A 24,139-nucleotide genomic window follows, 5' to 3' on the forward strand; every position below is an offset into this window, starting at 1 on the left:
TCTCTCAAAAGCAGCACAATAACCTCAGCCGCCCTCGTGAGCCGGCGAGAAGTTGAAGCGAGTTAGTAAAGAAAATGTGTAATGAGTGTTGAACGCGCCGGCTCTCTTGGCTTGTTTTGGCCAGCACTCTGGCACCGTGGCTTGCCGCGTGCTGCCGATCGCCACACTCCACTAAAGCCGTGTGGATGGTTTGCACAGCAATAAAAATGAACTGAGGTGAGTGGCTAATAGTTCACAAACAAAACTTCACTTAGACTTTTTAAACAGCATATTTATGACTATTTTCCACTTATAAAGCTTCAATAACAACATAGCAAGCTCGACCGAATACATTTGCATAACTAAATACATAGTGTCTGCAATTGGCTGGCAACCAGTTCAGGGTGTAACCCCGCCTACTGCCCGTAGCCAGCTGGGATAGGCTCCAGTGCCCCCTCGTGACCCTTGTGAGGACAAGTTGTCAAGAAAATGGATGGATGGATGAAATACATAGTGTATCGGTATCGGAACAACCCTACTGTATATCTTACCTACTTAACACAATCGTTCTACCTCAACCTCTAGCTAGCTACCAACTTTCCTAACTACCATACGTCACTATTAAACACCTACCTACCTTCATCAATGCCTCCAACAACTACACCATCCTCTACCTAGCACAGGAGATTGTCAGTGGCGACACAGCGAGCGACTTGAACTTTTGACTCCATTAAAAACGAACGAATCACTTCGACTTTCCACCATTAAATGACGCTCACGTACTCCTTTGATTGTACATTAAAGTACACGCACATACTGTCTGTTTGATCAAACTGGCTTTGGACGTGCGCTACATTACACATGTATGGATCAATGTATGTGTGTGTGTGTGTGTGTGTGTGTGTCTGCCATAAAACAAGACACATCAAGTGGTCAAGTCGCCATGGCAACGGTGCACCACAGTGAAACTGACAGCTGATTATTATTAGGAGAGAGGAAGAAAACTCTCTTTTGTGGAGATTGAAACGTCAGTGAAAGGTCAGCCAGATAATAAAAGCAACCGGTGGAGATTTGATGATAACACCATCTAGTGATATGCACGCTGATAGGAGATCAGGGTAAAGAAGAAGAAGAAGGAACAGAAGAGGAAAAATAAGAAGCAGAAGGAAGCGCTACCCAGTCACGCGGCTAAAGAGATTATTGCGGGTCTGGGGTTCAAACAGCTACTGTAGTTCATCATTGTTGTGCCGAGAGCCGCCCCGGGCTACTCTCGCTCTTACCTTTCCTTTTCCAGCGATGGTCTCTGCATTTGATTCATCTCCTTCGATCTGTCTCTGCCTCAACGCAAGGTGACTTTGGCGACTTTAATGGATATTAGTAGGATTTCTTTGGGAAGATGCGGCGCAAGGGAAGCCGGGTGAATGAGCCACACGTGCAGATTGGACTTTTTACAGGCTTGAAGAGAAGAAAGAAAGACAACAAGTGCCAGAACGACACTCAACAATGTCTTGGATCACTACGCTAACACATAACACTACTTTATCTACCTTCATCTACCTTCAAATGTGTACAAGACCTGCCCACAACTGTCGACACCATCTCTTACCTACCCTACAACTACCCTAATACTGTAGACTTTTGCCGATACCAACCAACCTACCTCCAATTTCTTCCTATACTTACCTAACCAACCTGCAATTTTTTCCTATACCTTTGACTGTCCATCCATCCATCCATCCATTTTCTGTACCGCTTGTCCTCACAAGGGTCGCGGGGGTTGCTGGAGCCTATCCCAGCTGGCTTCGGGCAGTAGGCGGGGTACACCCTGAACTGGTTGCCAGCCAATCGCAGATACCTTTGACTGCCTTAGCTAAAACTCCTAGCCATCCCAACCTTCCGACTTCCCTACTACTTGTAATGTACCCACCAACCTTCAAATACTCCACCTACAACTTCTGAAGACTACTCTACTTCCGTTGACGAGTACCTACACTATTTTCTCATCACCATAATCTTTTTCTACTGATACCTACATTAACTTCTATCTACAGATACTCTCCCTCCTACCACTCCTACCAACACACTAATACCTACAACTACCTGACCTAGTTGTAGTTATTGGTTCTATGTAGGATGGTAAAAGTAGACAAGTACTGGTAAAAGAAAAAAATTCTACATGCCTAGTCCTACCTGCGATTACCTAGACTAACTTTGACCATATTTTGCCTTGGTATACTCCCCAAACCAATCTGCTATCAAAACCATGTATTCCCATAGCTTAGCTAATGGTTTGAACTGAGTACCCAAAAATGCCAAATTAGCTACTCACACAAATACGCAAGTAAAATACAGAGTGCAGTAAAAGTATTTGTACTTTGTCAAACCTAACCTACCACTGCCAAGTCGTACTTTGATAAACTTTCTTAACTGTGATGCTAATCCCCCCGCTGTTTTTAGCCGTCAGAAGCCCGATTCTTTGGCACGTCTGTTTTCGCCTGAAAGGCGCCGTCGTCATTAAGCTGCGTTTCCTCGCATCTGCTCTAATTGACACCTTGATCATCCCACACTGAATGACGGAGCGGCGAAGACAAGGCCCAATTAGCATCACTGCAAAACCAACCCTCCCCTCCGACCCCCGCGAGTGCCAGGTGCTTCCTCTGGATCTCATTTAAAGAAGAGTCGAAAATAAACTCTCGAGTTATTTCAGATGGAGGGAAAAGGAAAAAAATGGTTTCCTACTTGTTATTGCGGCGGATTTATCTAGCTGCCAATCACCGGCTCTTGTTAGCGATCCAGCAGTGTGAGGAGGAAAACGTGTTGAAGATAATAACAGTGATTGCGTCGTCCTCTGTGATCATAACGATCAGAACGGCAGCTGCGAAGGTGCTTGCAGAAAGCCAGAGAAAAGGGGAAAGGGAGAAAGAAGCGCATGGTGGTAAATCCGGAGGCAGTCTAAAAGCCTCATCGCATATCGTAGCAAGGAAATAGAAGTTGGATTCCGTTTCATGGGGAGTCATCAAACTTTGACGGCATGCATTGGCCACGTACAATGCCGAATGTTTCGCAATGTAGAATTTTCCATCTGAGTAGTTAGTATATGCGCAGCAAATATAGGAGCGATTGGACAAAATCCCGCGGACAAGTTTGTCTTTTATAGACCTCTGAAAAAAGCCAAAGTAACCCTAAAATGGCTGCTTTTCTGGGATGGATCCTAAAATTTCTGCTTCAAGACAAAATGGCACACCTCGTGTCTTTTCAGACATGATAGACATGTTTGCCAAATTTCACGTAGCGCAGCAAAGCCGAGATGGGGGCTGAATTTTTTTTCAAATTCAGGCAGGCTACCAACCTGAAAATGTCCCTACAATAGAAGACTTGCGGTGTCTTTTCCGACATTACTTCTTGAGACTTTTTTGTTGGGACATGCCGGCCTAATTTCAAGTCACTAATTGAAACTGGTTTTCTTGGTCTGAATTTTCCAATAATACTGGGTTGCTAACTTGCTTCTAACTTGGCAATGGCTAAAATGACACCAAAGTTGCAGACTTGTTTTTTCGGCTAAGAATCCTGATTCTTTTTAGTGGGTCTACTTATAATTAGGCATGTCTACCAAATGTCATGTTACTAAATTAAAACAGGCTTCTGGGGCTGAACTTAAAAACATAAAATAATAATAATTCTGAAAATGGCCAAATGATCTTAAAATGTCTGCTTTAAATGAAAATGGCATACTTCCTGTGTGTTTACCAGCATGGCTTCTTGATTTTTTTTTTGTGGGTCTACTCATGATAGATATTGTCAACCAAATTTCATGGCGCAAAATAAAACCAGCTTGTGGGTGGGTGGGGTGGTTGGGGGGATAATTTTCGCGTGTCTCCACATCTTCAGTTGACGGTGTGCGTCCCGCGGACTGTCTACAAAGCAGCCTGACACATGTTGGGCTGCGTTTAGGGAGCGCCGGCCCTCCGGGTGCTTTCAACAACTGGGTCACGTAGCTAAAGAGCTCTCAGTGTGTTTGCGCCATCCTCTGCATGCCACGCAACATTCGGCGACACGCAGCAGGTGTTTAATTTATAATGCAGTCGCTGAACCCAGCCAGCGCTAAACAAAGTTGGCGTGAAAGTAGCCTAAGAGCTTTAAGGCATGCTGTAAAGAAAGAAAAAAAAAAGGCAAAAAGAAAGAAATGTACTATGACATTAACAATGCATTATGGTATGTCATAGCAATCCCTAGGGATGACATATGCACTTAAAAAAAAAATCTATAATGAAAGTCTTAGTGTTTTTATTGGTTAGACGCAAAGGTTGTGCAACAAAATGTCCTGTTCGTGCTGTAAGAGGCAATGCCGGGAAATCATTGCTACACAACTGATTGTAAAAATCCATAACAATCATCATTTTTGTAGTTTTTCAAGGGCAATAAAATATATTCAGGGGAAAAATGTCATGTAAGTGTTTGACCCCAAAAAAAAAAGGTTTTGTTTATTTTATTTCTTTTTTAATCGAGAAAAAAAATTGTTTTTAACTGGACAGTAATGAATACATTGCTATGGAATTTTTTTCTTTAAAAAATTGATTTATCAAGTCAAGTGTGCTTAATTAAAGCACACTTGACTTTTGTGGCAAATTCAAATGCTTGAAAGTTAGGGGAAAAAAATTGACATCAGTTTCATCGATTAACACAAAATTGTACATCATAACAGGACACCTGAAAAAGTCTTAAGGATCCATGCCTGAAATTGTACAGGAAGTCAGCCATTTTGATTAGAAGCAGCCATTTCGTGTGAATTCCAATGCTTTGACCAACCCCTAGCAGGTAATTCGGCCATATGAGCAGTCATTTGAAGAAGGTATACTAGCTAGACAGATGGATGCCACTACATTCTCATTCTGTTTAATGTTGGTGGCATCCAAATGTGATCGTTTTGGAAGATTTACCATAAAAAAAATGGTGGTACAAGGATGTGTTTTATCATCGTTTGCAGCTTTAAGTGACTTTGCTTCAGAGAACTTTTCCTCCAAATAACGATCCCCAGTAGAATCATGATGGCTTCCTCACTGTTGTTCTCAGTAAAAATGTTGCCTTAAGCAATAACAATGATAAAGCACTCATGTTACCCAAAACTAACCCCTAAAAAAAAACATCCCCAAAAATAATCGCCTGCTTTGTTTCCCCTAAAAATGCTGTTTTGCTGCAAGACAATCCAGCTGTGGCTCATTATTTTGATCTTTTTTTTTTTTTTTTGTGTGCAGAAGAAGAAAAACACCATCAAAACAGCATCTTAATGTCGCCTCAGGCTGAATTATCCTGGGGAATTAAAAAGTTACGGCGGAACTCTTCATCGCTTTATCGCCACCGTCCTCCCGCCGTGTAGATTTACGGCCGCATTAGCGTTGCGCTAACGCCACGTGCTAGCCCATAATTCATGGGGAAGGAAGGGGAGATTGCTTGCTTGTAGTGGACAAAGAAAGTGAAATACAATCGTGGAGATAATTTGTATCGCTTCACCTCACTTTTTAGAAAGGCAGCTGGAGTATGCAACGCCTTTGGAGCGCTTATTCAATATCCCTGTTACGCATCTGGATGCACTAGTATACACTTTGTCCTTACTGGTAAGACAATTCAGCGCACAACTAGGACGATTGTCTTACTAGTTAAATTATTTACATTAATGTATGCCATTTCTGCACACTATAGCAACTTTGGCATACTACTAGGACAACTATGTTACTAGTGAGACAAATCTGTGCACTACTAGTACTACTAGTGAAGTGCTAGTGTTGAGTAGTAACATGTCTAGTAGCTCCAAAATGCCCATTAGAGGTTTTGCCTCAGAAATGTCATGCAAAAGTGGAATTAATTTTTTGCAGTAAAAGAGTAATTCTTCTAGTTCACCATACACTAGTGCACTCAATTGTATTGCTAGTGCGGACAACAAGCACACTAGTACATGAAGCTGGATATCTATAAATGAAAAATTGCTTCAATGACTTTCCGTACTGGAGCCCTTCCATCCATTTTCTTAACCGCTTAGTCCTCACAAGGGTAGCCAAGTCAGCCAAACACGCCGTCGCTTTAAATGAGGGCGACGGCTCAGCTGCCAGGATTAAAGTTCGGTCACCTAAGCGAGGCCCGGCCAGCGCTAAAAATAGGCCCAACATTTGTAAATTGTGCAAAAGTGTGTATTTTCAAATGCCAAAGCGCTTGTTATATTGACTCCACACCAGCAGGGGGCACCAGAACAATCTCACAACATGAAGTGTATCAGGCAATGCAACTTCTTGTGAAGAAGGGAAGCAACAAGTAGCAAATAGGACAGGGCACAGCAGTGCTTCATAGGGTAAGATAACCTTTCCATCGTGCGACGATGGGAACTAATTCTCTGATTAGCTAGTTAACTAGCTAGCTAGCTAGCTAGCTAACAGACAGATGAAAGAGCCAACAAACAAATGAACCAAACAAATTCAGCAAAACAAACTACTTAAGCAAACAAACTAACAATCAAGGGAACCAACTACAAATGGCGTCGACCCAGACATCTAAACACGTCCACGAAGAAGTTCAAATGGTTTCCATGACTACAAGCTGACATTGACAAATCCCTGGGCTGACAAATGCTGCGCCTTCACAAACGTCTTCCTTCTGGATAACGGAAAGATTTCCTTTCCTGTAAGCGTCCCCATTCTGTGAAACATTGACGGCAAATAGATTTTTGGTGATGGAGGGCCCGATGAGACGGAGATAAGTCTCCAGCCATTTGGCATGGATCCTTCACGTCGATGACAAGAGCATTCATCATCGGCGCATGGAGATGAAGTTTTAGCTGTCAACGGGCGGGCCAGGGGAGGCGACAGGGGTGGACGTTTGCATGCCAATAAAGGACGGTCTGAGGGGATGACCGAGCCAAAAAGTCCAGCCTGTGCATTTCTCATCATGTCCTGCCATGAGTGAAGACCAAAACAACTTTATTGGTTGAACCAGAGAACAAAAAACGTTCAAACTAAAATTTATATATATGGCAGTGATGACTTATTCTGGATAGGTCAGTTTCATCTAGGTTGCCTGAAATAAAAGAAAAACTGGAGTTTAAAAAAAAACATTCAGCACAATAGTGGTTTAAGTCCAATTGCCAATCTATCATATTTCATGAACAATGTTAAATAGCATTCACTTGGACTGACAGTCAAGCTAAAGCTCTACTTACTTTCAGAGTCTTCTGTCAGTGTCAGAAGCTCACTTTCTGTGATGTTTTTGCAGAATATGAAGATCTGCTTTCAACTTGGAAATGGTAGTTGTTGCACTGACGAATCACAAAAGTGCTGAGTGCAATAATGGACTGCCCCCTACAGGTCAAAATTGGAACTAAACCTTCATTTAGACCAGTATTCAACTGAAAGGTGCTAAAATTGACAAAGTCATATAAAGTACTACCACGAGGAGAAAAAAAATAATTTTACATTAAAAAAAGCACGGAGAAAAAAATCTATTACAAGAATAAAGTCTGAATATTATATATATATATAAGGAAAACTCATTTGAAATGCATTTGAATGAGAATAAAGGGCTATTAGAATTTTTTTTTAGAATTTATGAGAACAATTTCAGTTTTACCAGAAAAAAATGCTAATAATCTGAGAAAAAAGTCAGAATTTGAAAAAAATAACTCCATCCCACTTTTTGTTTGCAGCTTTAGGCCAAGACGGAAAAGAAGGTGACATTTGGACGTTTCTTCAAAATCTGCCGACGCCCCAACGCTATCGCCTGACGCCTTTTATCCGCCGAAAAAAGCGATTACGGGATTTTGGGCTTTTCGGGGAGGAAAGTGTGTTTGAGCGCCACCGGGGAGGCGCGAGGGGATTAAAGTCACAGCAAAGTGCTAATAACAAATGACAAGGGGAGGAAATTAGAAAAGCGAGTTAGCGAGACGACAACGCGGTCCAGATGGCGCTCAGTCATCGCCGCCTGCAAACAATCCAGCAAAAACAGCAAATTAATGAGATTGATGATGGTGGTCGATGTCGTTCATATCAGGCTGACGTATTGGGTGCCGTCAGCTAGCAACGCTAATGTGCCAACGATGAGTATTAATGCGGTTTCCAGAAATCTGACAATCAATAATTATATTAGCTTCTGTAATATATAGTGTGTCTATATTATAAACAATGACACATGATTAGATGTTTCAGAAACAGTTAAAATACATCAAATGTGATGTAAAGTCCAAAAACAACACACACATTGACGTTTTTCATTCAAATATAGAAACCATTTATTTTATTTCTTTACAATTTCAGCAAAAATATCATACAATTCCAGCTTCATTGTACACTTTGTTAAATATCTAAATAAATGTTGTTGTTTTTTAATCACTTTTTGCAACGTCAGTAGAAAATAATCATCAAGATGTCATCATTCACACCAAATAACATTCGTTCCTTTTCTGAATAGTTTTGATTGCACGTTAACGAAGGAGGTTTCATACTAACTAATTTCCCGGATGAAAATGAAAACAGGCAAAATTAGTAATGAGAAAAAAAACAACCTTTTTGGGTGGCCTCAACATGAACAAGTGACAACTTACAACTGAGTAAGGAAAAATGAGCTACGGATACCAGTTTCATCAACTGACACACAAAGAGCTTATTTTCTCTCCTTTTATGGTCAGAAACCAGTACTTTTGGTGAAATTGACACATGTTCCACATCCACAGCTGATTACTAAATACTGGAATAAAGTCAAATTTTTATTTAATTTCAGGTGAAAGATAAGAGCCACTCTTATTTTTTTGGGCTATGTTTTGACTATATGGCTTCAGAACAAAATATTTTGTAGGTAATGGAAGGTCAGTCAAAAATGTGCGAAATGCAAAAACAGACCAATAAAACTTTTTGTCCAATAATTGATATGTGAAATTGAACGGGCCCCAAAAATGCATATTAAGTTTCTCAAACTTATCACGTTTAAGGATCATGACAGAAAACACAGGGGTAAGACTAAAAAACAAAGAAAAAAGCAGAAGAAATTCACTTTTCTGTAAATAGACTTTCACGTCATGATTGGAAAGGAACATTCTTACTCACTCGGTTCAGTTTGGGAAGCGGTGCGTTCACTGTCCCTCGGTCACATCAGTCTGCTGTCGCACTCTGACCACACACGCACACACATACACGCACACACCTAAAACGTTCAACAAGGCACTGAGAATTCATTCAAGTTTATCACAAGTGCATTAAAGTCGCCCCCTGGAGCCCTCCCCCTCCCATGTCACCGTCCCACCTGTCAATCACACGCCCAGCGGGGCGGGACGGGGGGACCCCACGCTCATCCGCCTGTGACGGGGGACCTTCCAGCGAGCGGTGACATCGAGAGTGTCAAGAAATTGAAAAAAAAAAGAAGCAGGAAAGCGACGGCACAGGGGGTTAAGGGTGAAGGTGGAGTGCGTTCATTCTGCCTGGCGTTGCCACGACTTTGCCGCCGCCGCCCACTCCTCGTTGCTCCGAGGGGGGTTGTCGGAGGCGGTGAGTTGTGAAAGGATGAGCACAGGACGAGATAAGTAACTCGGCGGTGAAAAAAAGGCAGGAAAAATAAGGCGGAGGAGGAGGAAAAATAGAGTAGGAATGCATCCATCTGACATGGCGTCAAAACTTGAGACCCACGAGGGCGGCGCCCACCCCAGGACGGATAGTAAACAGCAGCAGCAGGAGGTACCGGCGAGGTGGTGTTCAATCGGCGGCGCGGCGGTTGAAGCGCTCCAGCACGGTGCTGTTGGTCTTCTCGAAGAGCCAACGTTGGCTGGGCGAGGACGGGTCGCACGTGTTCATGAAGAGGCGGCGCTCAGCCGCGTTGCCGTCCACGCAACTGTTGCTCACCGGGTGGTACAAGCTCTTATCCTGCTCACACACAACCGGGGAGGATTTAGCGGACATAGTTGACAATACTCATTCAATGCTGCTGAACAATTCCCTGTGAGAAAGGAGCAAGGTGCGTACCTGGCGGTAGCGCCAGAACTGGTTTCCCTTCATGCCGTGACAGTCGTACAGCGTGACGGGGCTGCTGTGCGAGACGGCGTCAAAGCACACCTTCTTGGTGTGCATGGGGTCGCCCACGCGGATGTCCTCGCGCCAACTGAACGTGAACACCTGCAGGGACAGTGAGGGATGAACAATGTTCACATACAGTATACGGCGGGATGTTGATTTATGGACTGACAATCTGCAATTCCCATGTAGGGTCGTGACACAAGCCAGGGATTTGCCAAAAACGACAGCTTCAAAACAAAATGGATGGCTTCCTGTTCAATTTTCGTGATCAGTCCTTGAGACTTTTTCAGGCGTCCTGTTATGACATGTCCACTCCATTTTGTATCAATTATTAAGCGACAACTATTATAATAATCAAGTAATCATTTGGAGTCTTTTATTTATTTATCAAATTTTGTCCAAATCCTCTGATTTCAGCATATCAACAGTAATTGTTCACTGATTTCTGTAGTCCTTCATGAAAGAAGACTTATTATCTTCTGTGTTGAATCAAAATAAGACATTTATAAACATCTGTTTTTACTTTGGAAAACAATGACCGAACCGGTAACATACAACATCAACCCCCCCCTTTTATTCATTATACGAATACGAAGTATGAAATAAACACCAATCACTAGTTAATAAACAGTGATCAGGGAAAAATGCTTATGTAATACACTTAAATGCAAAATTAAAATAAATCCGATAAGCCGATAAATCCACTGAAAAAATTGATAGATGAATCGATTCTAAGAAATATTCGATAGTGACCGCACTAGCATCGATCAGCAGAACTACTTGTTGTTGGCTACTTTTTTTCAAACAGAGTTTTGTTACACATACTACATTAGGGATGGGCAACTTGAAGACTGGCGGGATTTTTTTTTTTTTTTTACGAACGCTAATAAACGTTCAATATACATTTTCCACGAAAAGCTGGGTATAAATGGAGGGGGGGAAATCCTAGAAAAAAAACCAAACCAAAATATATATATATATATATATATATATATATATATATATAATTTCTGGACTATAAGCCGGTACTTTTTTCACTTGCATTCGACCTTGCATTCGACCCTGCAGCTAATACAAAGGTGTGGCTCATCTATAAAGGAAGTGCAAGAGCGTCAGGCAGAGCAAAGAAAACAGAGTGAGCCCAAATACAGTAGGAGAGACAGAACGAGAGAGAGACAATTTGTGCCCTCATTATGGAAAAGAAAGTAGCGGGAACCTGGTGCTGTAACATTAAAACACCTGCGGCTTACAGTCGGGTGCGGCTTATATGTGTAACTCCAGTATTACCAAAATTTTGCTAGTGCGGATTATAGTCAGGTGCGCCTTGTAGTCCAGAAATTACTGTGTGTGTGTGTATATATATATATTTTTTTTCTTTTTCTTTTTTAATCGGGAAAAAAACACACCCAAACAAATCAGCGAATACGCAGATTTGCAGGTGCCAAACTGCAAATATGCATCGACTGTATTTAAAGTTGCAATCTCACCATTCACCACTAGATGGCAGACATGGTCTAGTTGCACTTAAATGTTTTTTTTATACTGCCCAAAATTACAAAAGGATTTGATCACATCCTTTTTTGCGGCTTTGGAATGATAAACAGGACAAACATAGTACCTCAATAATATCCAAATTTAGAGCGAGTACATTTTTGTAAAAATAAATAAAAATAAAATGCACCAAATGAGTTCTTGCGCTTAATGTTGGTTAGCTGTTCAGCAGTTTTGTGCCGTCCTTGAATGGCAATTTTTATGCAAGAGAGCCTTTTGTACTGACAGGGGGAAAAATAATTCTTCATATATATGTTGAGAAATGCGTTATAAATGAAAGAGATGCTTGACTCATTGAGCCATTTTCAGCAGTAAAAAGTTAGTATTTTGTCCTGAATGAATTTGACAACTACATTATTTTGTGTGTACAATTAATACTTTTAAAAACTAAAGTTTCCACTTGCTATCGACTGAAGATGACCTCAACTGTGCTGGGGAAGCAGCTAACGACCAATCATGGCTCATCTGTTTTCTGGGTTTGGTCAGCAAATTGAGCCATGATTGGTCGTTACTTCCTCAGCACAGGTGATCTTCAGTCGAAAGCAATTGGGAAAATTTGTTTTTAACGGTATTAATTCTACTTAAAAAAATAATGAAGTTATCAAGTTCATTCTGGACAAAATATTAACTTTTTACTTCAGAAAATGTTTCAATGAGTCAAGTATCCCTTTATGTATTTCATCCAGATCTAAAATCATTTTTGTCATACATGTGGTTAAGTGGTTGCCCCGCCATCCTCCCCCATCTATCACTGATGAAAAATTGTGGCCCCCTCCACCAGCGTTGACGTTGCCCATCGCTGTCCTACAAAGACGCTGAGTTTTTGGACAAAGCCCAACAAAGACAGCTTTCCAAACGTCCCTCCGGTGATTTGCGGCGAATGGCATCCCTGGCTGAACAGAGACGGGCGCTGTGACATCGATTAAACAACAATGCGTCGCCGGTTTAAAGCAATTAAAGTGTCAGAGAAGCTCAGGCATTCTGCGTTTCAGCAGCGGAAACAAAAGCAGACGCACAATCCATTAAGGTCGTTCTATAAACTGGGATTACACATCTCCAAACAAACACACTCCTCTGGGAGGGTGTAAAGTTAATAATGCTGAAAGTGTGTGCGTGTGTTTAGAAGTAGAAACACAATTACCTGAGGGACAATTTACTGCATCAACAACAGGACAGCTTATCAACAATTCAACTGTGCCTATCTCAAAGCAATATGCAAGTTGTCCAAGTAATTAAACTTGCGTTAGGGAGTAATTTGAGCATGTCCAACACGGAACTTTTGCATTTCTTATTTGATGTATTACCATTTTGCAAAGTTTTTGTTAAACTTTGATTTAACAAGTTGGGATTTTGTAACAACGACTCGTTTACTTTTCACTCAATTTGGACTTTTCTTAAATATTTCGTACAATTTGTCAGAGTGAAAACTGCGTGGTCCTTTTGGAATAACCAATCACTATATTTTTGTCTCATCTTTGTCATTTTGGACCACCGGTTACATTTTTCATTCACCTTTTACTTTACATTATTAATCCCAAATTTTGAACCATTGTATTAGCTTCACTGTTTGTACAACTTTTCTATTTTGTGGTTGGGAACACATTGGCTTTTTTGAACCACTAATCAAATTTTTCATACACCTTCTGACTATTCAGGTTTGTGAACGTGCTGCAATTTTGGAACAGTCAATCACTAAATATTTCATTTTTACATGTAGTAATAATTGATTTTTCCCCCATATACATTTATATTATACTTATATACTTATAACTTATATTTAATCACAATTATAGAACTACTAGCTATGCTTTTTGTCCCCAACTTTTATTTTTGAGAACACTGGCTTTGGTACATCCATCCATCCTAATCTTTAATTTTACATAAATCTTGGGTTATACTGCAATTTTGAAATAGCAAAATGCTTTTTATTTAAGAACACACCATTAGAAAGAATTACTCACTAAACGCTTGGCTCAACTTTTCCTTTTTGTACTTGAGAATATGTTGACATTTTACATCTATGATCTTGTCTTTTCGTAAAACTTTTGCCTTTCTTGGATTGAAACACACTTCAATTTTGCAACAGTTAGTCATTTAACTTTTAGTACAACTTTTACATTTCACATGAATGACTATTGACAAATTTTCTAACTTTAAATGTATGTATCTGATACTGTGTTGCCATTTTGGAACAATGACTCATTTAACTTTTCAAACAAGGTTTCGTGATTGATTTAGCTTTGATTTGCACTCACCTGTCCATGGCTCCAGCTGACCTCACCCCGTGCCTTTCCACAGTTTTCCAGGCGGATGGGGCTTCCTGACACAAAGTGCTTTGTCTCCATACACATGCCACTAGCCTCGTTTCGTATCTATGACAACACACGACAAAGGGGTGTAACAGTTAGAAGACAGCATCATATCATATCCAAGAATAGTGCTAACAAGGCGGTTTGTTTGAGACATTAAACCGCCAAACCCTTCACTGTTTAGCGGAGTGGAGTTAAGACCATCCTACCTCGCCCCAGGCAGCGGCAGGAGGCTCCACGGGTGGGTAGTGCTCGGGCAGATCCCAGGCCACCTCGCTCATGAACCACTTGAAGTTCTGACATCCCAGGCGGCTCCGCAACTCCTTCTGCGACGTTACGTCGCCTACAGACATGTGGCGGTACTCGGGCCGCCGCTGGTAGATGTACTCGGCGTACTCGTCCATCCACACCTCGGCCACGCGCTTCAGGTTCTGGAAGAAGAGGAATGCTGCTGTTACCCGATTAGCTTAACAGCAGCTGTCTGTCGAGGCAGTTGACTTGTCAGACTTGAAGTAAATTTTGAAACGATCAAAATGGTTATGCCAATTACACAATACAGTAGGGTTCACCAATTATTATTATTATAATTATTAAATCTATAAATAATAAACATCCCAAAAATACATTTTAAGTGTAAAATAGATTAAATTATACCATGATTAATTAAAAATTATTTTAACAATGTAATTCTAAAAACCTGTATATAATTAAATTTAAATATAATTAAAAAAAAGAGTCCCATTCTAAAACTTTTAAATTCAATTAAAATCTGTAAATGGGATTGAATAACACCACTAAAAATAATCATAAACAAAATATGCAAGTCTAAAAAAAACATTCGATTAAATTCTGAGTGGAATTCTTTCGACAGATGTCTTTTTAAGCTCTGACAATTGCCAGCTTCAAAGACTTGACTCCAGAGCAATGAAAAGCAAACTATCCAACCGATGCCTCCTCTACAGGAATATCGGATACAAAAAAAACAAAAGTCAGCCTTGGCTGCATGAGCAGACATACCCATGCCCTGGCTGCCATATAAGAGAGAATGAATACAAATCCCCCGGCCTTGGAAGGTTCCCGCGCACACACACATGCGGCCCTATAACATGCTTAATTGCCTGCAGCTCAACTTCTGGTGAAGCAACCCTTGTCGATGCTTTCCATCGCCCGGCATGGTGATTAGATTCCAGAATGTGGCAAGGTAGATCTCCTGACCCGCACAAATGCGGGATTATCTGACTGGAGACTGATATAAAGCTCATAAAAGTGTGCGTCGTCCCTCCGGATAGTCTTCTGGCATGGTTGCTTTTGAGTGCCTCATAGTTGGTCATGAGTGTGTGCGCGTCACGCAGAGAAAGAAGAGCTAAGTATTTTTTCTTAGGTCATGATGTGAAAGCGTATGGACAAGGGCTTAGCACTGGCGTGGCCAGTTAGAGCGCCTTATTGTTGACCGTGAGTGTGCGCACATCAAAGAGAGAGAGGGAAGCGCCAGCTAAATGTTTTTTTTTGTTTTGTATTTTAAAAACCAGAATACATTTTCCACATTTGCCTATTGGAAGTTTGTTATATTGGATAAAAAGTGAGGAGACTCACCCTGGCCAGGCTGACACCTCCCGGCACCTTGTAGGGGACATACTTTCTGTAGATGTGTCCCACTCTAGAGCACGGGATGTCCTCCATGCGACCGCCGCACATCCATACCTGAGCGGAAAAAAATAACATTACTCTACTGAGTCACTTAATTGTCTTCTTTGTGTATCATGTATGTCTGAATCATAATATAGCACCCAAGTCAAGGTTTCAGTACAGGCAAATAGCCGTTTATTCACGGCAGGTCTCCGTCCCTATCATCGCAAACAGCTCCATATAAAGAGACAGTACGAAATGAGAGTCGATTTGACAGTTCAATTCATAATCACAACAAAACCGGCACGGTGCAGACAAACAACATTTGCTCTTGCGCCGCAGCATCCGTCCCGTCGCATCAACCTCCCTCAAGGGTGGATGAGCGAGGGCTAGACGGGGGAGTGTGATTAAGTGAGACGACAAAAGCAAGGCACTCGTTCAAAGCGCAATTCGATTACCGAGCGAGCGACGCCGTCAGCCCGCCCGACCAACTGGAAGAGCGGAGGGACGGCTTCTTAGCATGCTGACCGAGTCGCCGCCGCTTAAATGGGAATAATTCACGTTGAAAACGGCAAACAAATGCTCGATCTAATAATAAGGCTCCGTGAGTGTGATTGATGTGAAGCCGCATGGATTTGACTCTAACAAGAGGTGAAACTGGAATGGAGAACACTCGCAGGGAACCTTTTTCCCCCATCAGCTTTAATATGTTTGACATTATTACACATTACAAGCTCCGTGGCCAACTTGTTTCCCACCTCGACAAGCTATCTTGCTTTCAACTGAAAAATCAAGTCACAATGGAGGTTACATCTGTTGCAGGATGATTTTCAACGTGCAATATTTAGACGCATAACTAATGTTGTAACATGGCTTTGCCACGATTATTTCAAGCCCAACTAGTTTGCTGTTCTGGAAACAAGTCATAAAGGTTATTATTCCAGGATGATTTTAACCATGCAAAATTTAAGAAACTTTGTTGTTGGTTCAAAGCGATTAGTACTCCAGTTTACTTCCTCTTTCCATTTATAGCGCAGTTGTTTAGGCAGAAGACTAGTTGGGCCTGAAATATTATAATTTTCTTTGAATATGTTGTCTCTAAAGTATCAAAGTCTGTATCGTTTTTAGATATGGACCAATTTGGGTCGGTACCAAGCACCGATTGACAATAAATCTTACGTTAAAAATTAAGTGACATTTTACTATTAAATAAATATTTATTAGTACCATAAACACACACACACAGACAAAAATACCCAAAATTGGTACTGTTGAGAACAGATATCGATTCCCGGGTATCGGAACCGAACCGGTTCAATTGTGACTGGTACCCATCCCTATATGTGTAAAATATATTTTTCAGAATTTAAGGCCCAACTCGTCTGCTGCTTTAACGGGTTGCTAAAGGAAACAAGTCAACATGATGGTTGGGCCTGAAATAAAGTGGATGTCACCATGTTGCAAAATCAGCTACGCTAAGATAAATTAATAAAATAATTATTTAGAAAAGTAGTTCATACCTTAAATGAGATCTCGTATTGCTCTCCTCCCCAGATCTCCAGACCCGTGTCATAGCCTCCCAGCTCCCAGAACCACTTCCTGTCCATGGCGAACAGGCCTCCTGCCATTACCGGAGACCTAAACCATATTACAAAAAACACCATCGGGTTTGACATGGATCGGTCACATCGCTTTCATCGAGTTAAGACAGAATGCTACGTTGGTGTCTTGCGCTAGCTGCCGCCTGCTATTTTGACGGCCCCGTCAGGAAGACAATAACGTCTGACATATCGAAGAGCTGATGTCAGTTCTCTCAGCGGGATGCTTCCTCGGTATCAAGCGTCATCACACTTGAGGGGGAATGGGATTTAACTCAATGGCCCGTGAATATTCCAACCCGGAGTGTAGATTTAATTAGAAACGGCCGACTTGATGCTTTTTATTTCTCCTCCTTTGACATTGAGGTGGGGGCCTGATGGATTCTTTTTTTTCGGACCTCCACTGTGTCAATGTCAATCACAATGAAAATTTAAATCTTTGCCACTCCGTTTGGATTTGCACTGATGAAGGTCATCTCGTCGGGCAAGAAGAGACGAATAATTCCAAGAAATGAGGATCGATTCTAAGAGTTATGCAGCTCCTTTTTTTTCTTTTTCTTCATATGTTCCCATACCCCATAGTGTATTTTCTGCCGAATATTCCTCATCAGCACCCATCACATTAGCCATTTAAAACAGCTTTTCTACAAGCTTTCTGTGCTGCATGTAAGGTACCGATGCAGGATGATGGCACCTTGAAGTTGCCGGTTTCCCATGTCGTATCAAAGATGAAACTAGGCCTGGGCAGTTTACCGCTTTCAAAGTATACGTTTTGGCAAGGCGAATGAATGCATGTACTGTTAACAAGGTTAACAGAATATGGAAGTAAGCGCATCTCACTCAAAGGGCTCGCTGGGGTCGTCCTTCTGCAGCCGGGCGGGGATGGGGATTCGCTTGTAGTACATTTCCCAGTCGAAGGCTCCGCGCATGGCGTCGCCCGCTTGCGTCTCGTAGCCAAAGTTGTCGTGGTCGATCACGTCGATCATCGGGCACACAATGGTCTTCCGGTTCTGGGCGATGCGATCTTACAAGCACAGACAATGCGTTACAATTACAAGTAAACTGAAACCGAAAAACTTTTCAGTGGTAGTCTAATTTGCAGCAGTGTACGTGATTTGGTTTAGTTGACCTTAAAACTTACCCGACTGTGATTTTCAGCGTATCATTATTACTATTTGTCTTAAGCGGAAGACAGACCATTTTTCAGAGTTCCTCACCAAGTAGCGGAGGCAGCCAGTTGACGTTGGCCTCGCAGTGTGAGTCCAGGAAGGTGATGACCTCGCCCTTGGCAGAGGCGGCGCCCAGCAGCCGTGTCCGGATCAGACCCTCTCTCTTTTTGTTCCTCAGGATGCGTACTTTAGGCAGGCGGACCATGTACTCATCTAGAGGTGCTTTGAGGTGCTCTGTGGGGGGGAAGAAATATTGATAGTTATCGAAGAACGGCTGCTTCAAGTCAAAAGGGGCTGATTCCTGAGTCTTTGAGGGCATGGGTTATTGATACTTTTTTTTGTAGTCTATTCATGATGGATTTGTCAAACAGATTTTATGCTGCTTAGTGAAACTGGTTTCAGGGAGCGAAATTTAGTTATTATTTTTTTTATGCGAGGGGTACTAACAACCTGTAAAATAAGCATAAATCATCCACTAATAAACCAAAATGGCTGGCGTCCTGTGGCTTTTAGGGCATGGGTTCCTGAGTCTTTTTTTTGTCGGTCAATTTATGATAGTCCTGTTGACCAAATTTTATGTTGCTAAGCAAAACTGGCTTCAGAGGCTGATTTATTCTTTATTTTTTCTTTCTCTATAGGTACCTACCAACCTGGCATTGCCAAATAACCTTAAAATTGCCACTTTAAACCAAAATGGCGGATTTACTGTGTCTTGAGGGTAAAAAAGTTACAAATTAAGATTAGGGTTTCAAGATAGGGTTGGGGTTTCAAAGTAGGGTCACAATTTATAAAAGTGATAATAAAATGAGTCTAAAATGTCAACCGTCAGATTATGTGTCTTCATGTTTCGAAGTAGGGTTGGGGTTTCAAAGTAGGGTTTCAAAACAGGATTTTGGCTTTCTATAGTTGGGTTGGGGTTTCAAAATAGGGTTTCAAAACAGGATTTTGGCTTTCTATAGTTGGGTTGGGGTTTCAAAATAGGGTCATTATTTATAACAATGATTATAACATTTGGTTACAAATTTTCAACTGCCACAATATGTGTTGATTCCTAGCCAATTTTTGAGCATCATGCCAATAACTGCTACAGTATGAAACAATATTATCACCAGAATGAACATGCCGACAAAATACAAAGACTTTGCCAAAGCCTTAAAAAAGCAAATTATTTCAGCAGTAAGTATTGAAAGCAGCGTCAGTCGGGTAAATTAAATCTTTAATAGAGCCTTACTACTCCGTTACAAAAGATAAAAAAGTTAACTATCATCATTAAATAAGACATCTGGCAGCGCCACCTGCTCCAAACTTAAAATATCCCCCTTTTGGCCTTCCACATCATAACTCACTCACAAACTTCTTTTCGCAAACTTTTCTGCAATCTGCTGATTTTTTTTTACTTTTTACTGCTGTCGTTGGGCTACAGGGAGACTGAAAAGCATCCAAGTGTAAGACATAAAAAAAATAATGGATGCATGCATAAACATCGCTGGCACAGGAGCAACGCTTGGAGAATGCTCAGTATTCAGCAAGAGTACGTTTTATCAGAAATGTATCTGCTACGTGGTTAACAGGGGAGTATTGTAGTAAGTCGACGCTTCAACAGTTCGGACAGTCACCACATCGACTTTGAGTCCCTTTTAAGCAGCTTCAGAAAACTAAAACTAAGCAATAACAAATTTTCAATCAAAAGTCCTTGCTTAGTCTTGTTTTTGTTGCTTTATAGTTTGAGGTGTCACAAAACCAAAAAATATTAGCGACAAACACAATCTGTTTGATAAGTTTCTTTTCACAAATGCACAATTTTAGAAAAAGCTTTTTTGGTGGGAAACTAGTGTTTTTGGTGAAACCAAGGTATGTCCTATTGTTGATTACTACAGAACGGAAACGTCTAAAAACACATTCTTTTCACTTGCTCACATTCTCAAATTTACTGGAAAATTTTCTGACATTTTCCAACCTTTGCAACCCAGCATCTGGTGTAACGTATAATGTCTTAATATCGCATCTAGGAATTCTAGAATTCCCTTGAGCATCTCTTTGTGACTCTCAAAAAGCATCAATCAAGGAAGAAATGGCCTCTAAATGCCAGACTTTTCTCCCTTGTGTCGCCTTTACGCTAATCAATCCCTCCCTCCCCCATGCACTGTAAATCTTCACGTCTGGAGGTCGTGATTCATTCCACGCCGTAACTGTCATTTTGACAAGACGAAACAAACAAACTGTCCGCTCGCTCTGTCTTTTTTAGTGCTAATTTAATAAAGGGAGCATTTACAAGGACCCCGAACAAGCTTGCTGTGGTCCATCTCGTCTCGTAAAAGCATTTTGAGAAGCGAAAGTGAGTCACTGTACAATGGAGGAGGGGTTGCGAGCTCTGCCATAGGTTTCCCTTGCATCTCTAAATAGTCACTTAATTGATCATTATGAATTATTGATTCACTAGCCTGACACATGCTGATGGGATTTAGTCGCTGGGTATGTGGCCACTCTGTAATTATTGTTACCTACCTACCTAGATTGTCCTCTCATTTGCCCTGAAATTCTTTACAAGGGCGTTTGGCGCTGCGTAACCACTGCTTGCCTCACTACCCCCTGTCCTGTCCTGTACTGCTGCATCCTGTTCCATTTGCTACGGTGTCTTATACTCACAGAGTGTAAAACTGCCTGCTCTGCTATCCCTGTCTGGTCCTGTCCCATCTTATTTGCTACTCATCACATCCCTTCTTGGCAAGTTATAGCACTGCCTAGCTCACTAACCCTGTCCTGTCCTATCCTATATGCTAACTGTTGTGTCACTTACTCACAAAGTCTAGAACTGCTTTGCTTGCTAGCCTCACTAACCATGTCCTGTTCTGGCTACCCATTCACTTCAATTTCTTACAGGGTCTAGATCTGCCTACCCCTGTTCTGTTCCATCTTGTTTTAGTAGCAACTCGTTCCTTTCCCACAAGGTTGTAGTACGACCTAAGACTACAACTGTCCTGTCCTGTTTCCTACTTGCTATCCCCATTGTGCCCCTTCCTAACAGGGTCTACAACTGCCAGGCTCACTACCCATGTCCTGTCCCGTTTGCTATTCGTCACATCCCTTCCTCATAGGGTCTACAACTGCCAGACACACTACACCTGTCCTGTTTTATAACCGCCACATCCATTCCTTACAGGGTGTACCACTGCCTCCTCAGTCCACACACAGTTAAAAATCTAACCCATGGGTGATGCTATTGTTGTCATTCACTGTTTGTTATGCAGCTATCGTGTGTATTAGACTTCAAGAATTGGCTGTTGTTTAAACCTTGAGGCCAAATTAAGTTCATGATTTTATTTCAAAACTCCCTGAGAACGTCTTCTCAATTTTTGTTCTCTCCGAGGCGAAGCCTAAAAATTACGGTTGTTATTTGCAGATTCCGAGCCCTCATTAATAAAATATTACCCCAGTCAGTGTTCCTGCTTGATAGCAGTTCTTATAAATGGCCCGCTGTCACTAAAGGCACCCCTCCTCAGGCTCCCGTCCCACCCTCACAACACATTTACTAATTGGATTCAGAATATCAGAGGACAGGGAGAGGACAGGCAGTGGTCCTTTTAAACCATTAAAGGATAAAGTACAGCTGCTAGAATGACACACAGGCTGTTTTTATCTGGGCACTGGCTCTGTGCTGCCTAGTCTCTCTTGCTTCTTTGCGTCTGCTTGTCTGTTTTGATGTCACTTGGCAGTGCGGGTCTCTCGGGAAGGCGTCACTGATCCCGACAGACAGCGGGACCAGCCAAAACTAACAAAACCTCCAGCGACGTCTTCCAAGCCTTCTTTCACTTGACCCATCTTTTAGTTTCTCTTCAGTGGCTTTTTAATATCTTATATATTTTCCCCAAAGCAATACGACTCAATTTAATGTGGCACATTTTATAGAGGTCGATAAAATCTGAAAAAATAAAATGACCATCAGACAACGCATCGCCCAATCAGATAATTATATGACATCATTGCCAGCGCAATTTATCCATTGTAAAAAAACACATAAAATCTGACCATCCCACTTTTCAGAGATTCAGAGAAATTGTAAGAAGTCATAACAGAAGTTATATTTGCCTTTTGCACAGAATCCAGCGGAGACAGGATAATCCCAAAGTGTGCGTGTCCACATAGCCGACATCAGACAAGCAGATAATTCGATGACGTCATTGCTAAAGATTGCAAAATTCTGAGAATTTTCTAAACTAGAACATTTCCATGCAATCGAACAAACTCTCTAGGACAGGTTTGTGTCAGAAGGATCTCTGGACAACATGAAAGACCTGTGTGTTTGGGCAGTAGTTTTCAAGACTTACTTGTGTGTCTGCTCAACAGTGAGATGCCAACCAAATTTCATGATGCTAAGTGAAAATGGCTTCAGGGGCTGAAGTTTCCAAAAACTTGGGAAAACTACTACTATTACTCTTACACAAACAGTTTTGGGCCTGTGACTTTTCTGAGTTCATAAGGAAATGAAACCCTCAAAAGAGTCGCACCACAAAGCAGGAACAAACACAAGCCTCTGCCACTTAATCCTAAAGTCCCATTTGGGATTCTCTACCTGACATAAGCCCCCAACGCCTGAAAGTTATGCCCTCAATATCGTCGTATAATGGTGTCATTTGTTATGCTATGTTCCAAACAAATGAGTCTGCCAGAAAAAAGCAATGACTCCTGAGAGCTGATGCCACCCCAAGGTGGAAAAAAGCCAGACGTCACCTTCATAACACGGCCATAGGTCAGGCCATTAGTGGCAAACCATTAGGAAATCGATTTGGGCTAAACATCAGGCATCCACGGGCTGAATCTCGCATAACCTTCTCCCTGACAAGCGAGGTTGGAGGAAGCGGCAAGCGTTTCATTATATGTTCACACATCGGGGGACAACACAAGGGAAAGGTTACAGCGTCTAATTATTTATGGTTAATTTGCCCGGAATAAATTGCGATATGGCTGCACTGGTTAACGGACAATTGGCAAGGCTGTAAATCACGCTAATTGAGAGTGGGCCAACGTCAGGAAACACATTAGTCTTTATTAAGAGTGCAGTGTTTGGGACATGACCAGGTCTCGGACTTCATAGCCACTTGGGTCAGGTATGTAGACTCTTTTAAAAGGCTCATTTATGTATTACATGAAATGCTCTGTTGTTCTGTATGTTTTGCCTTCTCCTATAAGGTAGGCATACGGACTGAAAGTACCAGTACCGCCGAGGAATTCTTTGCAATTTAGCTTCACCATCCGTTTAGTGCAGGTGGTTCAGATTCGGCGTCTAGAGAATGTTTCAAGCGTACTGTTCCAATGGAAATGTCTAACACATTTTGTGTCAATCTTTGAATCTTAATTTGGGGTAGAAGCTCGTCAAAACACAAACATGGTTATATTCTCCAAAATGGCAGACTTCCAGTTTTTGAGCATGGGTCCTTGAAACTTTTTTGTGCGTCCTGTTATGATAGGCTTCTGTGAAAATTGTTTTAAAGGATAATTTTTTTCCCAACTTTCAAGTTGATTGGACCTCATTTGGGCCAATTCCCAAGTCGGAGTTTGTCAAAATTTTGCCCCAAAATGCCGTCTTCATTGGAGGTATGGGTCCTCCTTGAGGCTTTTTTTTGTGCATCCTGTTATGACAGATGTACTCTGCCAATTTCATGTCAAATTCTTTTTAACCTAAGACCAGTAAGAACTAAGTGTCTGAGCACCATGCCTCAAATATTCAAGCTGTTGCATCTGTTGCTATTGCGTAATCTATGTTGATCCCCAAACCGTGTATTCGTTGGACTAACAACAGAGGTGTCAATTCCTTTCAGTGGGCAATTCAATTAGCCTCCATTTCCAGTGGAATCCATTAAAGCAGCGGT

At 41.6% G+C, this 24,139-nt stretch overlaps 1 protein-coding gene across 1 annotated transcript in view; it reads right to left on the reverse strand.

Moving 5' to 3' along the window:
- Positions 1-8,223: 8,223 nt before the first annotated feature.
- galnt10 (UDP-N-acetyl-alpha-D-galactosamine:polypeptide N-acetylgalactosaminyltransferase 10 (GalNAc-T10)) overlaps positions 8,224-24,139 on the reverse strand; it is a 46,848-nt gene continuing 30,932 nt past the window's right edge. The window contains exons 5-12 of the mRNA XM_086098660.1: positions 18,321-18,506; positions 17,944-18,127; positions 17,026-17,143; positions 15,473-15,580; positions 14,089-14,310; positions 13,826-13,942; positions 9,969-10,118; positions 8,224-9,869 (exon numbers count right to left, since the gene is read on the reverse strand). Coding sequence (XP_085954786.1) covers positions 9,702-9,869; positions 9,969-10,118; positions 13,826-13,942; positions 14,089-14,310; positions 15,473-15,580; positions 17,026-17,143; positions 17,944-18,127; positions 18,321-18,506 — 1,253 coding nt within the window. The 3' untranslated portion in view covers positions 8,224-9,701. The remainder of the gene's footprint in view (positions 9,870-9,968; positions 10,119-13,825; positions 13,943-14,088; positions 14,311-15,472; positions 15,581-17,025; positions 17,144-17,943; positions 18,128-18,320; positions 18,507-24,139) is intronic.

This window comes from Leptonotus elevatus, chromosome 16, assembly GCF_054856555.1.
Source record: "Leptonotus elevatus isolate MCC_2025b chromosome 16, RoL_Lele_1.0, whole genome shotgun sequence".
NCBI classification, from domain to species: domain Eukaryota; kingdom Metazoa; phylum Chordata; class Actinopteri; order Syngnathiformes; family Syngnathidae; genus Leptonotus; species Leptonotus elevatus.